At 42.7% G+C, this 16,080-nt stretch overlaps 1 protein-coding gene, 2 long non-coding RNA genes and 8 other non-coding genes across 13 annotated transcripts in view; 10 read left to right on the forward strand and 1 right to left on the reverse strand.

Annotated features, from left to right (window-relative positions):
• The first annotated feature begins 91 nt into the window (after positions 1–91).
• LOC116911032 lies at positions 92–1,702 on the forward strand. Its single transcript, XR_004389302.1, has 5 exons — positions 92–217; positions 804–856; positions 1,030–1,058; positions 1,254–1,306; positions 1,670–1,702. It is a non-coding gene; the product is annotated as an uncharacterized LOC116911032 (long non-coding RNA).
• On the forward strand, positions 412–491 carry LOC116911807. The gene has a single exon (XR_004389347.1). It is a non-coding gene; the product is annotated as a small nucleolar RNA SNORD74 (small nucleolar RNA).
• Positions 896–957, forward strand: LOC116911854. The gene has a single exon (XR_004389376.1). It is a non-coding gene; the product is annotated as a small nucleolar RNA SNORD75 (small nucleolar RNA).
• Positions 1,703–1,811: 109 nt separating the features above from the next.
• On the forward strand, positions 1,812–1,872 carry LOC116911809. Its single transcript, XR_004389348.1, has one exon. It is a non-coding gene; the product is annotated as a small nucleolar RNA SNORD44 (small nucleolar RNA).
• Positions 1,873–2,077: 205 nt separating this feature from the next.
• LOC116911033 lies at positions 2,078–3,593 on the forward strand. Of its 3 annotated transcripts, XR_004389305.1 has the most exons (4): positions 2,078–2,444; positions 2,630–2,679; positions 3,086–3,107; positions 3,287–3,593. It is a non-coding gene; the product is annotated as an uncharacterized LOC116911033 (long non-coding RNA). The 3 variants fall into 3 exon arrangements; XR_004389304.1 differs by having other exon boundaries at positions 2,617–2,679; positions 3,086–3,347; XR_004389303.1 differs by having other exon boundaries at positions 3,086–3,347.
• LOC116911853 lies at positions 2,106–2,171 on the forward strand. The gene has a single exon (XR_004389375.1). It is a non-coding gene; the product is annotated as a small nucleolar RNA SNORD78 (small nucleolar RNA).
• Positions 2,484–2,568, forward strand: LOC116911800. The gene has a single exon (XR_004389342.1). It is a non-coding gene; the product is annotated as a small nucleolar RNA SNORD79 (small nucleolar RNA).
• Positions 2,733–2,813, forward strand: LOC116911810. The gene has a single exon (XR_004389349.1). It is a non-coding gene; the product is annotated as a small nucleolar RNA snR60/Z15/Z230/Z193/J17 (small nucleolar RNA).
• Positions 3,147–3,224, forward strand: LOC116911806. Its single transcript, XR_004389346.1, has one exon. It is a non-coding gene; the product is annotated as a small nucleolar RNA SNORD47 (small nucleolar RNA).
• Positions 3,372–3,448, forward strand: LOC116911901. Its single transcript, XR_004389408.1, has one exon. It is a non-coding gene; the product is annotated as a small nucleolar RNA SNORD81 (small nucleolar RNA).
• A 1,435-nt stretch (positions 3,594–5,028) lies between the features above and the next one.
• Dars2 (aspartyl-tRNA synthetase 2, mitochondrial) overlaps positions 5,029–16,080 on the reverse strand; it is a 29,366-nt gene continuing 18,314 nt past the window's right edge. Inside the window, exons 11-17 of the mRNA XM_032915240.1 lie at positions 15,439–15,546; positions 14,259–14,321; positions 10,956–11,108; positions 8,547–8,765; positions 8,252–8,362; positions 7,250–7,325; positions 5,029–5,676 (exon numbers count right to left, since the gene is read on the reverse strand). Of these exons, the coding sequence (XP_032771131.1) occupies positions 5,465–5,676; positions 7,250–7,325; positions 8,252–8,362; positions 8,547–8,765; positions 10,956–11,108; positions 14,259–14,321; positions 15,439–15,546 (942 nt within the window). The 3' untranslated portion in view covers positions 5,029–5,464. The remainder of the gene's footprint in view (positions 5,677–7,249; positions 7,326–8,251; positions 8,363–8,546; positions 8,766–10,955; positions 11,109–14,258; positions 14,322–15,438; positions 15,547–16,080) is intronic.

Genomic DNA, 16,080 nt, shown 5'->3' on the forward strand with positions numbered 1-16,080 from the left:
TGAGGCAACTCCGCCCTCCAGGCGCTCAGGGGCGTGGCCAGCTGAAAAATGTGAGGGCGGGAAGGAGGTGGGGCTTGAGGAGGAGTCTGAGGGCGTGGAAAGAGCGGGGCTTGGATGGACGCAATGGGCGGTCGTGCGTCTTGACGTCACGGAGACCTTATATACTCGACTCAGGCGCCATATCGGCCTTTCGGAGCTGTGAGGCGAATCTGAGCAGGTATGCGACTTCTCTCCGTTACGGTTTTAGGCCTTGTAGGAATGAAGCACCCTAGGCTGGTGGAATTCCGGTGCCAAAAGGAGAGCTTAGTTTAAGGCACGAGCTGGATGCTTTGGAAGATTTGCTTTATGCGTATGTGACATAAAATAGCATTGGATTTATAACCTGGAAACAATACAATAGTGACTCAGCAAGTGTTCTTGCAATGATGAAGGTTATGTTGGTAGGGACAACTGACCTTGTTGATGAATACCAACAATTCTGATGGCAGAGCATGCTGAGTCAGTTCGAGCTGCCTTTTGTACTCACGTGCTATTTTTCTGTGCACCGTACGGCTAGGGTTGAATGCAAAGTCCTGCGGTATTAGATAACCGTGGCGTCGAATGCGTTTGCTAGAAACTGCCACTATGTAGAACTTAGTAGAAAAGGGAATAAGTTTCCACTTGGGAAGGGCCTGGTATGGAGAATTAAGTATGATTGCTAGACATACGCATCTCACAGTGCCTATGTGAAGGCAGCTCGTATGATACGTTTTTATCGGGGTAAAACTTACGAAAAAGACATTAAATGATAAATCCATTCGTAGGAATGGCGCTGTGGACCTCTGTGATGGGACATCTGGTGGAATCTCACAGGCAGGTAAGTCAATAATGTATCTCAAAAACATAATGAGTAAAAAGCCCATGATGGTATGAGAGTAGTGGACAGAAGGGATTTCTGAAAAACACTGTTCTGAGGCTTTAATATAAAGTACTGGGGGAAAGTAAGTTCAGTGAAGGAGGGGACTGACTCTTCACATCTTTTCTTTCTAGTTCTGTGGCAAAGACGGATGAAAGCTAAGGTGAGTACGGAAATGGCCCTAGAGAGAAGTTCGATGAAAAAGACAGTGCTACAATGATGACATCATTTGCTACTCTTGACAGTTGGGGTGACGATAGCTATAGACCACCATTAATCATAACTGAGGCACAAAGAATAATGATTGGGGGGGCACTTACAGAGTAAACAGTATTTACATAAAGACTTTCTTCCCCAGGACTCATGAGGAAGCTGGATAACTGAACAAGAGCCATGTAAGCAGGCTTTTTGGTATGCATGTGGTCCCATTACAAGGAATACCCAATAGCAAATGCACACTGCCATTCACAAAAGCAATTGCAGAGAATGGGTGGGGGATGTGAAGCTAAAGAGCTTTGTAGCTGTCTGAGGAGGTGGGTTCTTTATATCCGTGGGAGCTAGTGATCCCCCACGGGTCTTAGCTGGTGCCATGATTGTGATCTTGATGTCTCCCACATGGCCGAGGCCGCCATGGATGTAACAGGGCAGCTTTTTTTATTTTCGGGGCTGGGGATCAAACCCAGGGCCTTGTGTTCGCTAGGCAAGCGCTCTACCGCTGAGCTAAATCCCCAACCCTGTAACAGGGCAGCTTTAACTATTTGTTTGCTGTTGCAGGTACAAGAATGGGAAGCCAGAAAATGAAATGGTAAGTGAATCTAAAGAATCGTGGTAATAGGCCAAATACAGCTTGGCATTACACTTTTTGTAAAGTGCTTGGGCCACATGCAGTGTCCTAGCCATATCTTTGTGAACACAGCCTACATGATGACAAACAAATGCTGACTAATGTGAAGATCTTAATTAGCTCTATCTGATGTTGGGCTCGCCTGGCTTTTTTGTGGGGAGAGTTGAATTTTTTGACTGCACTAACAGTTGTAATTCCTTCAGGTGGAGTTTGAATCAGGCGGACAGTTCTAAAAGTAAGTAATGAAAAACAGTTGCTGTAGGTCAGTACAAAGTGGCATGAAGAAATTTTTAAATTCAGAGTCCAGCATGTATCATCTTCTGATGCTTGAATAGGTATATTCTAGACAATACTTAAACAGGGTTTTTGTAATGATGTTGATCAAATGTCTGAGCTGAAAATAACTTGTAGACAATTTTTAATACTGAAGAACCCTGTGGCAGGCTACTAAGCATAGTTGGGTCACATGCAGCATATTTGTAAGAGGTATTTTCTTTTAATTGTAGCTACTGTGGTTGCATGCTTTCATTGGGATGGCTTGCTTGGGTAAGAAGCCATTGGGGGCCTTGAATTCAAGATGTATTCTATCCAGTAGTCATTTGCAGTATTCTTGTACAACATTTAACTTTTGAACATGCATGTGCTACCATGGGTACTAAATGGTGCCTTCAATTTTCTTTCAGGTACAAATGATTTCGTATAAAGGTAAGCATTGTAAACTTGGTGTTTATGATATGAGAAAGGTACTGTTAGTGATGATCAATTAAGTTAAAACAGATGGGAATCTCTCTGAACAACATTGGAGAGTGATTGTTAAGCTGAAACAGTATTTAGGAACATGGGTAAATACACTTTATAAATACCTGTTTCTAAACAGCATATTCCTGCAGGTACCACATGTGGGTCCTCTTAACTGAAGGCACGGCAAGCTCCACACAAGGTGAGTCTGAGGTTTGCATGTGTTGAAGGTACTTGGAACAGTTTGCCAGTAAGCCGATACTGTGATGATAACATAGTTCAGCAGACGTGACTCTGGTGAACAATCATGTCTTTCGCTCCTATCTGATGTATCTGGCTGTCATGTGTTCCATGAATTGTATAGTATTAGGAAGCATATGGAAAGCTGGTCCTAGTGATTGAGGCCAAATCCACTGTTTCATGTCCTGTGCCACTTAGTGAAAAATACAGTTCCCTAGGTATGGTGAGCAACCAATTTTTCTTAGGCCTCTTAGCAAGGGAATTGAGATGAGCCCCATAGAGACAAGTGAACAGAAGATCCAAAGAATAGTGTAAATGTAATGGAGGGTGAATGTCTGCACTAATGAAGTTTTTAAATATCCAAACAGGTCCTCATTTCTGAATTTCAAGGTAAGTCATCTTGTTTTTCTAGATTGCAATATGGCTTGTAACCAGTGATGTGATGATTCTGCCAAATGATACAAAGTGATATCACCTTTACAACCGTTCCATTTTATTTCTGAGGTTACTCTGGTAATATGTTAGCTTGAACCATTCTAAGCCAGACGAGTAAGTTTTTGTTTTCTTAGGGCTCCTCTGACAAGTGGACAGTGCAGTGGGTGCACCTTTTCCAGAGGTAAGAAACTAAGACTGCTTTTAACCATGGACGTACTACAGAATACATGATGATCTCACTTCAACTTGAACTCTCTCACTGATTACTTGATGAAAGTAAAAGATCTGATGTTCTGTATTTTAATTAACAATTACCATCTATTTAAGTTAAATAGAAATGTGCCTAACTGCTACCTCTGTTGCAGGTGCCTGGATGGATGCTTGAATAGAAGATTTGCCAGATATTGTGCTGTCAAGAATTTTACCATTAAAAGTGTATTATTGTAGCATTTGAAGTGTGATTTGTGCATTTTGTTCTAATGAGCATATTGTGGGGACTTCACATTAGTGACATAGGCTTAAATCTGTCAGTTGAAGGTGGTGGGTATGCTGGCCCTTTATTTAGAAGGTTAGTTTCTTGGGGATGTTGCTCATTCATTCTATGGTGCAGTTCCTGAGATGACTTAATTTTGTGACAAGGCAAGTTTGGGGGGGGGATACATGAGAAGCCATGCTGGGTGTGGTGGGCCCAAAGGGAAGTGAGCTGAAACTACGCTGTTTAAATTTCAGTTAGTCCTGATGTGGGCCTTGGCTCTAGGCTAGATTTGTAATGGGTATTTGGAACACTTAAAAACTGGGATGAAATCCCCATAAGATTTCTCACTTGTGTGATGTCTTGTGTAGAGGTCAGGACAGCTAACAAGCTGTGTGGAATCCAGCTATCAAATCTAGGTCTAGTTATGGCTTCCTGCAAGCTGTTTATTGATCTCAAACCCAGAGATCTGCCCACTTCTGCCTCCCAAGATTTTGGACCATATTAAGAGACCCATGGTTTCTTAATTTACTTCGGAACACAAGATCAGCTAAAAGCAGTTGCAGAACTAGAATCAAGTCTAGACCACATCTGCCTTTAAGAGGTGTACCACCACAGCCTGCCTAGCCTACTTTTATAGGATCCAAAGGGGTAAAGATAGCTTCCAAATAGGAAGTCTGCCTCCTTTAGTACTTAAACACTCAGCACTGTGCCCCATTAGGCCTTTAGATTGTGTGGGTATGATGGTTGAACCCCACTGACCTGCTGTGCTAGTTTCAGTAAGGATGGCCCCCATAGCTGCGTTCTCTGGCCTCAGGATGCATAGTGGCTGTTGGAAGGTTGGGAGGGCGCTCAACTTTCAGAAAAGGTAATGGATGTGAGGGGTGCTGATTAGGTTTGTCAGTGGGGGTGAGCCCCAGCTAGGTTAGTGGTGCATGCCTTTAATCCCAGCACTTGGGAGTCAGGGACAAGCAGATCAGTAAAAGTTTGAGGCCAGCTTGGGATATAGGAGAGTTCAGGACATTCCAGCTACAGACAAACCTTGTCATAACCATAAACAAGCCCGTACCAGGTCTAGTCTTAATGCTGCCCGCAGGTTAGGGTACAGAACTCTCAGCTACTTCTGCACCGTGTCTCCTTATGCCACCATGCTGGCAATGTAAGCAAGCTCCAGCTGAAACTAAGCCAGCACCAATTACATGCTTTGGTCATGGTGCCTCCTCACAGAAATAGGACAGTGACTAGATAGCTGTGTTTTCAGCCCTGCTTTGTTCAAATCACATCTCTCCCACAAATGTAAGAGTACTGTGAGATAGCCAGGACAAGTGTCATTCACAACCTATAAGGAGTAGCCAAGAGACATTTGTAACTTGCTTGAGGGGCAACACAATAGAATTCTGCTCCTTTTTTTTTGATTCTACTATGCTACTTTTTAGATCATGTTGACAGCTGAAAGGTTACCAAAAAGGTCAATTTATGGTTCTGATGAGGCTGGATGAACTGAAACCTTGCTGCATTAACTGGCCAGTCTACAGAGGCAATCATTCTCTTGTATTACTTCATATCCTCGTCCTAAATAACTTGGTATAGAAACATGTCTTGGAAAACAAGAAGACTAAATACTCCAATAAAAAGATTTTTTGTTTCACTTTAACAATTCTCCAATTAAAAAACTTCCACAGAACTCCCAACTACAGAAAGTCCTAATGGTACATATGACCACAATTGTGTAGCTTCGGTTTCTTACTCAGTAATGATTGCTTCTACACAGAAACTTGATTCTAAAGTCTGTGGCAAGTCTGGATCTTCTTTTTAGGTTTAGTAAAGCAAAGAAGACAAGTCAAGAGCTCGAGTATTCGGAAGGTATGGCGGATGCTCTCTCTTCTGAGTCTGCTGGCCATGAGACGTGGATATGGTAAGGCTTCAGATCTTCAGGAGACACAGTGTCTGGAGCATTGCTCATAAGGTCATGTCCTCGGTAGGATTTCGGGAAGGCTATGACATCTCTGATGCTGGGTGCTCCCGTGACAAGACACACCAGTCTGTCTAACCCTGTGATGCAAAATACAAAGTGAACATGAGAAATGTATAGCTACTTAGCTCTGAAAATTTTGTTTTTGCAGGGAGTTGTCAAGAAAGGGTTTCTCTGTGTAGTCCTGAGTGTTCTGGAACTCACTCTCTAGACCAGGCTGGCCTGGAACTCAGAGATCTACTTGCCTCTGCCTCCTGAGTCCTGGGACAAAGGCCTGTACCACCACCATTACTAATGGGCTTTTTTTTTTTTTTTTTTTGATACAATGTAGCTGTGGCTGGCCTAGAACTTTTAAGAGATATGCCTGAAGGCTGGGATTAAAACATGCACCGCCACTACTGGCCTAGGTCTTTAAAAGATGCAGAGACTTTTGTCCTTGTTTGGCTCTGGCTTCATGCATTCTAGACAAGTACTCTACCACTGAGCTATATCCTCAGGCCTGTAGAGAATTTACTTTAATTTTTGTTTATCTGTTTTGTTTTTGAGATAGAATTTCATGTAATCTAGGCTGGTCTGTCTATGCAGGTTCCCACACAAGCTCCCGCAGCACTGGAATTACAATTGTGAGCTGCCTGTTATGGATGTTTGAACTTAAGTTCAGGTCATATCGGATGCACATAAGAAATTTCTTGACTATGGCAGCATGCACACACAGACTCAGATCTGATGGTCCCAATGGGGAAGTGGACATGAGCTTCCACCCCAAACCAAGAAGCTATTTGCAACTGGTACTCACTTGCAGGGGAAAAGCTAGTTTTCTCTAATTGAGTCTGGGTAAATTAACCACACTTAGGCCCCATACCCAGCAGTAGATGGCAAACACAAAAGGAAGCCAATGGTAATTTTGTAGACTTTTGCTTTGTTTGGCATTCTTTGCCTTGCTGGTCTTTTGCTTGTGTATTATAGTTTCTGATTTTGTGTTTTTATGTTCTTTGTGTGTGTGTGTGTATTTACAGATTTTTCTTTTTATCTATTCCTTATAAGAAGAGAGAAAGGGTGTGGAAGTGGGTAGGTAGGTGGGAAGGTGGGAAGGATCTGGCAGCAGTTTGGAAAGGAAAAGCTGCAGAATAAATTGTATGATTTTTTTTCCTATTTTTGAAAATATTTAAAAGACAATTTAATATTTTATGTGCATTAGGTTTTGCCTGATTATGTATTTGTGTGAGGGTGTCAAATTCTCTGGGACTGGAGTTATTGACAGTTATAAACTGCCATGTGGATGTTGGGAATTGAACCTGGGTTTTTTGGAAAAACAGCCAGTGCTCTTAACTGCTGAGCCATATCTTTGGTCCCTAAATTTTTTTTCTCCAATTTAAAAAACGATGACGACGACAACAACAACAACATTCAGGTTCTGCAAGAGTAATAGGCACTTTTTGGTTTTTGTTTTGACTTAAGGGTGGGGCTGGTGTAGCTCTCACTGTAGTCTTGGCTGACCCTGGAGAATTTGCTATGTTGATCAGGCTAGCCCTGAATTCACAGACATCTGCCTGCTTCTGCCTCCCAATCCTTTCCCCTTCAGAATTGAGAATCTGAGTTTGAGACACAGTGCCATGGAATGAAATTTAGTGTACAAAAAGACAGATTGTTTACCTAAGGCAATTCCTCCATGTGGGGGTGCCCCATAGTCTAAAGCCTGAAGCAGATGGGAAAGCAATTTCACATCTTCCTGAAATGTAAAACACATTTTATTTATTTAAACAGAAACTGAAAGTCTTCTGTCATAATGTAACAGTAAGTACTAAGGAGAAAGGTTAAAAATGACAGGACCTAACTAGTGATAACACATGGGGAGATGTTCTATAAAAGAACAACAAAACTTAAGAGGAGAGGGCTGAAGTTCAACAGAATAAGACAAGCCACTCCCCTGTTTTCCAGTGCTCTGGAGAAGGCAGGAGGATGGTGTCTAGCCTAAGTTATAAAGCAATACCACAAAAACCAAACACACACAAAGGCCTACTTGTTTCTTCCTCTCAATAAATACTATCACTCACTGGGAATGGCATTTTAGGAGTTTGGTCTCCAGAGCCGTCCTTCAGTTCCTGTACTACAGGAGACAGGGCTTTGGTAGTCCAAGCCTGACTCAAATCTATAACTACCTCAGCCTCCTGAAAGGTGAGATTTCAGGCTTGTGCCACCTTGTCTGGCTCTGAGCTTCATGACTTGGCCATATACCTGCTGCCTAAGTTTCTCATCTTTAAAATGAGAATGAGTACCTACTTACAGAAATTACTGTGAAGGTTAAATAATACGCCAGTGTATCTGTGGGTGTGGTTTTTCTCGTTTTTTTGTGTTTGTTGAGTCAGGGTCTTGCTATGTACCACAGGATGGCCTGGAACTCAAGGCCATCCTCAAATCTCAGCTTTCTAACTGTTGGAATCATATGCGTGAACCACCACATTTGGCTGTGTAGCAAATAGCCCCTGGCACACAGTAAGCACTAATGAGCAACCATTATTACCATTTGCTCTCCCTAGTGCCACATAAAACATGAAGAGAAGCTGACATTTTGTGTCTAGTAAACTCTCCATTTAAAATAAATGTTTCCTAAAACAAAGACGTGGATAAAAGGAAAGGTTCAAGGGCATCCCATACCTTTAGCATTGTTTCCAGGATGTACCTCTGTAGCTGTGCATCATGAATGCGGATAGAGCCTCCTCCTATCTCATTGCCATTTAAAACCAAGTCGTAGTGTTGGCCACGAACCTACAAGGTCACAGAACTTTTATCTAACAGAAAATTACTGGGTTTCAATTCTATAGGATCAAGACACTGTTCTAAAACACAATTTATTAACAGTAGGCTTGGCCTTTATCTTTGGTTCTCCTGAGTAAATCTGGAAGGTCTTTATCTAGTCACTTCCCTTTTATCTGGGAGAAGAGGTCAGTACCTTTTCCGGCTCAGTGTAGAGGAGGTGAATGTCGCTGGGGTGAGGAGCAGTAAATGGGTGGTGGGCTGACTCCAGCTCTGTGGGACTCTCTTCCTTGGCGAGGAAGAGTGGGAAGTCAACTACCCAGAGAAAAGAGAACAATGCTGGGTCCCGGAGCGCCACTCCTCTCATTTCCAAAAGGTCTGCACACTCTAGTCGTAGCTTCCCCAACAAAGAGCACTGCAAACAAAGGACACAGGCATTGTTAGCTTCTTGTCAGAGTGGGTGTCAGATGACACAACCTAAATTCCGAAGACTGGCCAGTTAGCAGATAAGACACTTTTCTCTGGAGATGGAGATACGAGGATGATCTGATTGCCAGATAGATAACTACACTCGACTATCAGCCTGAGCTACCTGTGCGAGCACCTCATACCCCAGTGACCAGGAAAACAGCTCCAGAGCCTGACAGACCAAGCTTGGAGCCTGTTTGTTGACTTACTAATCTCCCTACATCCCATCATAAGTAAATGGAGATAAAATACCTACTCCAACACTGAGTAGTTATTTATTTCCTCACTAACTAACTTTTTCTTGAAGCAAGGTTTCTCTGTGTAGCCCTGGCTGTCCTTCCTGAAACTTGCTCTGTAGACCAGAATGGCCTTGAACTCAGAGGTTCACCTGCCTCTGCCTCCCAAATGCTGGGATTAAAGGCAATGTACCACCACCACCACCACCTGGTTCATTATTTATTGAGATGAGATGTTGCTTTACTTCCCAGGTTGTTCCTCAACTACTGAACTCAATCCTGCCTCAAACTCATGAGAAGCTGGGACCACAGGTGCATGTGGCTATGTCCCGAATAAAATTGCAAGTGAGACCAAGCACATAAGATACAGAACCCAACACAGCATGGGGGCGCCATTCCTGAAGGGCTATGGCGAGGATCTGATGAATGTCTGACATGCATTAGAAAATGTTGGCTGGAATGAATGTGGTGGAATGAATTCTGAGGGCTGAGAGGTAAAATGCTTGTCATGGAAACGTGGGCATGTAAGCCTGGCTCCTCAGCACCCATGTAAAAGGCAGAGGTGTCTGTGACTGACACCTTTGTGGGGCAGAGACAGTAGATTCCTGGAGCCCGCTGAGCAGCTAGTCTACTAATCAGAACTCCAGATAGAATTTAAGGTAGAGATTGAGGAAGACCACTCAATATTAACCTCTGGCCTTCACACAGGCACTCACGTGCACACACCCACACATACACCACACACTCATCACACACAGAGAACGGTAATTTAGGAAATGGTAATGGCCTAGATCTTTCTTCACTCACTAGCTATGCTACTACAAAGAGACTTAACTTCTGCACCTTACTTTTCTTTCGCCTTCCTCCTCCACCCATTTTCTTTCTTCTCCCTGAATCTCTCTTGAGATATGGTCTCAGCTATGTGACCTAGGTAGCTTTTCCTCCTTCCTAGGCCTCTTGAATGCTGGGATTGCAGGTATGAGCCCTGCTCTATGCCCAGTTCTATGAAATTTAATATTCGTGTTTCACTTGTAATGTTTTCTATATTTCACAAGGACCTTTCAAACTACATCCACTTTCCTGTCTATTCCCTGACAAAGTGACTCAGTTAGTTCACAGCTGCACTTAGCACTTGTAACTGGAAAAGTCCTGCCTTGACTGTACCAGTTGAGGGGTAGCAGTCCAGCAGTCCTCCCCTCCAGTACTCTGAACTGTCCCTCCATAGTTTTAGGAATGCATTCTATATAAAAGTTTGTAACTACTAAATTTCTTTCCTTTGCAAACCTTCAAAATATTGTTTTCATAGTTGTACTGAATTCCTAATGAGTCAATTCTGACGTGAATAAGGATAGTGAGGTTAGTACCTAATGAAAAGACCCCAGTTTTAAATTTTTCATTTTGTGTGAGAAAATGGGAGAGTTGGGGAACAGAGAGAGAGAGAGAGAGAGAGAGAGAGAGAGAGAGACAGACAGACAGACAGACAGACACACACACACACACACACGCACAGAGGAGACAACTTTTAGAAGTCAGTTCCTTCTTGTCATGAGGGTTCCTAGGAATCAAACTCAGGCATTAGCCACTGAATCACCTCACTGGCCCGAGGCTCTAGTTTTGGTTTGTTGTTTTGGCTTTACTGAGACAGGATCTCACTATGGAGTGTAGGTTGGTCTCGAACTTGAGGTCTGCTGCATCCCACACCACTGAGCACAGAATGACTCTAGTGCTTATACAGTGCTTTACAAGGCACTGAAAAAGACTTTACACGATGACTGATGGTACTGATGCAACTGACACGGAACAGCAGTGCTTTACGAAGCCAACGGTCCATCTTAAATATGTAAATAAAATGGCGAAGAGGCAGCCTTCAGCACAGGCCCAGGTCGCACAGTTTCACTCACTGCTTTCTCATGTTGCCCAGCAGTCAGCAGCACCATGTCGTCTTCTTGTATCTCCATCAATCTGGTTAATTCCAATCTTTCCTCCTCCGTTATGAATTTAGCAAATGGTGAACTCCAGTTCTTCCTGGCATTCAGGAATATAGGAAGGACTTCCTGGATAAAGAAAAAGGCTTATTGATATTTTTCTCAAAAGTGAGACGGATTTGTTTTCTCACAGTACAAAGATTTCTTGTTCCAAGCAGAAGACAACTTACACGATTGTCTTAGTTCGCTGTGATGAAACACCATGACCACAACACAGTCGGGGAGGAAAGGGTTAATTGCTACATTCCACGTTATCACAAGGAAGTCAGGACAGAAACTCGAATAGGGCAGGAACCTGGAGGCAGGAGCTGATGTTGTCTACTGGCTTGTTCCTCGTGGCTTGCTCAGCCTGCTTTCTTGTAGAAATGAGGTATCCCCACCCACTACGTGTTAGGCTTTCCCTCACTGATCATTATTTGCAAAAATATCTTAAAAGCTGGATCTCAAGGAGGCATTTCCTCAACTGAGGCTACTTCTTCTCTGACGACTTCCAGCTGTGTCAAGTTGACATAAAAGCGCCAGTTCAACGATTCTTTCTCTTTTTCATCACGAATCCTTTCAAAGTGATACAAAATATAATTTTTTTAAAGTTAGTCCTGGGGTGTAGGTCTGTAAGCCCAGCTACTCAAAAGACTACAGCGGGAGGACAGACGCTTGCACTTTCCTGAGACGTGCCTGAGCTGCAGAGTGAGTTCAAGGCTAGCCCACACGTACATGAGACCCTGTCTGAAAGGAGGGCAGAGGACATAACTGATCGGTGCCTGAGCACTTGCCCACTTGAGGGAGGCCCTAGAAACGTCTGTGGCCTTTACTTTGTTTTTACTTCTGGCAGACTGCAAGTGAATGGAATAAGAATGACTGAGATGAGGTCAGTGAGCTGGCTCCATGGTAAAGGTTTGTGGCCTCTGCATGTGTCCCCATCACACACACACACACACACTGATATTGAGTAAAAATTTAAACATGTAATAATGTGCCCTAGTTTTCTGAATACTAGGTGTGTGCCACTATGCCCAATCTGAAAGAACATTGCAGTAGAGAAAAGTAGATGAGATGGCTCTTTAATATAACTTTATGGATTTGTTTTTCAGTCTTTTATTTTCTAAAAATGTGCTTTGATTCATTTTGAAAATTCCTTCCCTCTTTCTTTCCACCCTGTACTGATGACTGAACCCAGGGCCTTGTTCTTGCTCAGCAAGCACTCCCCATGGAGCATCATCCCTGTCAGTCGCCGTCTCTCTTTAAAGGGCGGAGGCAGAGCTGGGCAGTGGGGCACATACATTAGTCCTAGCACGTAGGAGGCAGAGGCAGGCAGATCTCTGAGTTCAAGTCCAGTCTAGTCTATAGAGGGAGTTCCAGGACAGCCAGGGTTACCCAGAGAAGCCCTGCCTTGAAAAATCAATTAAAAAAATTAAAAAGCTGAGACAGGGTCTCTGTGTGACCTCCCTGCCCCAGCATCCTGCCCTGTGCTTCCTTCTTATTGAAATAGCTTTATCTCTCTTTGAGCCTGAGCTATGAGGCAAGTGAGGCAAGTAGTCCATTTAAAAAGAAACTTGAGGGGGTTGGGGATTTAGCTCAGTGGTAGAGCGCTTGCCTAGGAAGCACAAGTCCCTGGGTTCGGTCCCCAGCTCCAAAAAAAAAAAAAAAACGAGTTAATACCAAAATCCAAAAAAACCGAAAACCAAAAAAAGAGAAAAAAAAAAAAAAAAGAAACTTGAGGGCTGGAGAGATGGCTCAGTGGTTAAGAGCACTGACTCCTCTTCCAGAGGTCCTGAGTTCAAATCCCAGCAACCACATGGTGGCTCACAACCATCTGTAATGGGATTCAAAGCCCTCTTCTGGTGTGTCTGAAGACAGCTACAGTGTACTCACAGACGTAAAATAAATAAAATCTTAAAAAAATTGAGAGCTGGATGTTATAGTGCATACCTATAATTCAAGATGAAGGCTTGACAGTCAAAAGCTCAAGGACGCCTTGGCTACATGAGACCCTGCTTTCAAAAAGCCAAATAACAAACAAACCAAAATTCAAAAGAAACTTAAATATTCATTTCTTTGTACCATAAACGTGCGCATCCCTGCCTGTCCTCATTCTGTTCCTGGTATAAACAGAGCATATGTGGTGAGCATAATGTGTCCTTATGTTGGGACGCTTCATCTAAAGCATGTCACAGAAGATGCCGACACTAACAGCAAGACTCGTCATCTTACTGTCTGGAATCTCAAGATATCCAAGCTGCCCTTGAGCTCCTGATTCTCCTACCTCCACGTAAATGCTGGGATTACAGGAGTGTGACATCATGCCTGCCGCCATGATTCTGGGAAAATGGCCAAGGCAATTTACATATTCAGGGACATGAGAATCCCCGATCCTGCCCCTCATTTTAGTGATACCATCCTCTAAGATCAGAGCACAAAATGTGTTGGTCAAAGGTGTACTCACAGTTCAAAGGTGTACTGGTGAAGAACCAGGAGAGCCTTTTCACCCTTGTCATGCCACTGCCAAACCTTGATCACCAATAAATAAATTCATGTATTTAATTCTTTTTTTTTGTTTTTTTTTGTTTTTTGTTTTTTCTTTTTTTTCAGAGCTGGGGACCGAACTCAGGGCCTTGCGCATGCTAGGCAAGCGCTCCACCACTGAGCTAAATCCCCAACCCCGTATTTAATTCTTAAAATTGGATTAAAATTGTTTTGTTCATGTAAAAACAGTATGGTTGAACTTGTAGTATGAAAGTAAATTCAACTGTCTAAATTGAAGTCCTTCAGTAAAAATAGATGGACAGAAAAATGGGGTCTGGGGTTGGGGATTTAGCTCAGTGGTAGAGCGCTTGCCTAGGAAGCGCAAAGGCCCTGGGTTCGTCCCCAGCCCGAAAAAAAAAAAAAAAAAAAAAAAAAGAAAATGGGATCTGAAACACTGACCCTCAACCTAAGAGCTCACCAGTTAGGGGCACCCACTGCTCTTGCAGTTCCCATCATCCTCCTGTAACTCCAGTTCCAGTGGATCCAATGCCTCTCTGGGTCCATGTATGTAAGCACTTCATCCATCCATCCATCCATCCATCCATCCATCCATCCATCCATCCATCCATCCACACACACATGCCAGCAAAACACACATAGAACATAAAAATAAATCTAAAAAAACCAAAACCAAACCAAAACTAGAGTCCGTGCAATTGACAGTGGAATAGACTCCCACAAGACACTGCTCCTTACCTGACTGAAATGGTGAGCTGCAAACTTTCGAATGAACTCAATGTCTTCCTTCCTTAAGTACTTCTGATGCAAGGAAATCAAAGTCAATCAATTCATATGGCACCGAGCTTTGTGAACAGGTTCACAGTGTCAAGTAAGATAGAGACATAGTTGTGTTCCTTCCAGTGGAGCATGAAATTTCATAAAAACGTGACTTCTTCTTCATAATGACACACGTTCTAAGGCAGTGCTGCAGCCTGTGCTGGACCACCGCTTCCCAATTACAGTCTCACTGCAGACCGCCACGACTGTCTCCAGAAGACTGTCACGCAACGTGCAGGATACGGACAAAGGTGGGTGGGCACCTTTCAGATCAAGAGGGTCTAAGAGCTTGATTATTGCGGGTTTCTTTAAATATATGCTTTCTAAGTCACCTGAATTATTGATTGACTTTCTTACCTTTTAGAGACGGGGTCACACTAAGTGGCTCAGGCTCACGTGCAACTGAATAGGTGGGCCTCAAACTCACAGTGAGCTGCCTGCCTTTACCTCTGACTAAAGGATATGGCACCACATTGAGCAAGGCCGAGTTTTCAACCATTACAAATCATTCTGCTGCTTATGTATACAAACGGCGGCAGTCTTCCTTAGGTATAGCCTTTCTTTTTATTATAAATTTTAAGTTAACAAGTATATTTACTGAGCAAGAATGATATATTTTAGAATTAAAACATAGTGGGGAAAAAAGGCAGATTTCTTAGTGTTTTCAAATTCCTGGCATCTCTTTCAAACAGTGATTTTAGGACTAGGTTGTCACACACTTGTAATTTCAGCACTTGGGAGGTTAAGGCAGGAGATTCTGTCTCATTAATAGAAATAAATAAAAAACACAGTATTTTATCATTATTTATATAATAAGTTTAGAGGCACTAATTAGACTTTCTACAAAAATCACTGTTTTTGGAGACCGTGTCTTACTATGTAACTCTGGCTGGCCAGGAACTCATCTGTAAACCAGACTGGCCTCAAATTCACAAAAATTCACCTGCCTCTGCCTCTCAAGTGCTGTGATCATAGTGTGTCCCACCATGATGGTTAGATTGTTATATTATCCTTTCTCAAATGTTCAGGCGCTGGTATTAAATATATTTTCTTCCAGAATACACATTCTAGAGAAAACGCAGAACTGTGCTTCACTTACTGCTCCTTCACGAACACATATTGCTTTGACAGTTCCTTGGGGCTTAGCCAGTGCATCCTGAAGAAATCTGATCTCTGTGTTTCTGAACACATCACTGATATCCACAATCTATAAAATGGAAAACAAGAAGGAATGACTAAACAAAGTCATTTTTCACTTCAAAACATTTTACAAATAAGCCTTTTTTTTTTTGTTTCTTTATATTTTTCACGTGTATGTGGTGTTGTATTATGGTTGCATAATATATACATAGGTACATGTATGGGTGCACATGCACACATATACATAGAGAGGCTGGAGGTTGATGTCAGGGATCAGGCTCCAATGCTCTTCTACTGTATCTATTGAGACAGGGTCTCTCAATCAAACCCAGAGCTCTTGATATAGCTAACCTTGCTAGTCCACTTGCTCTGTCTCCCTTAGGGATTGGAATTACAGGCAGGTGTCATGATTACCCAGCATTTACATGGACTCTGGGGATCTGAACTCAGGTCCTTATACTTTTGTGGCAAACACTTACCCAATGAGACATTTCTCTATTCTACAGGTAAGACATTTTTTATAATATTATATACTAATTATTGTGAGAGGGATGTGTGCTGTGTGTGTACAGGTGAGTGAAATAATGCTTTGTGAAGGTCA

Source organism: Rattus rattus, chromosome 10 (genome assembly GCF_011064425.1).
Source record: "Rattus rattus isolate New Zealand chromosome 10, Rrattus_CSIRO_v1, whole genome shotgun sequence".
Taxonomy (NCBI): Eukaryota; Metazoa; Chordata; class Mammalia; order Rodentia; family Muridae; genus Rattus; species Rattus rattus.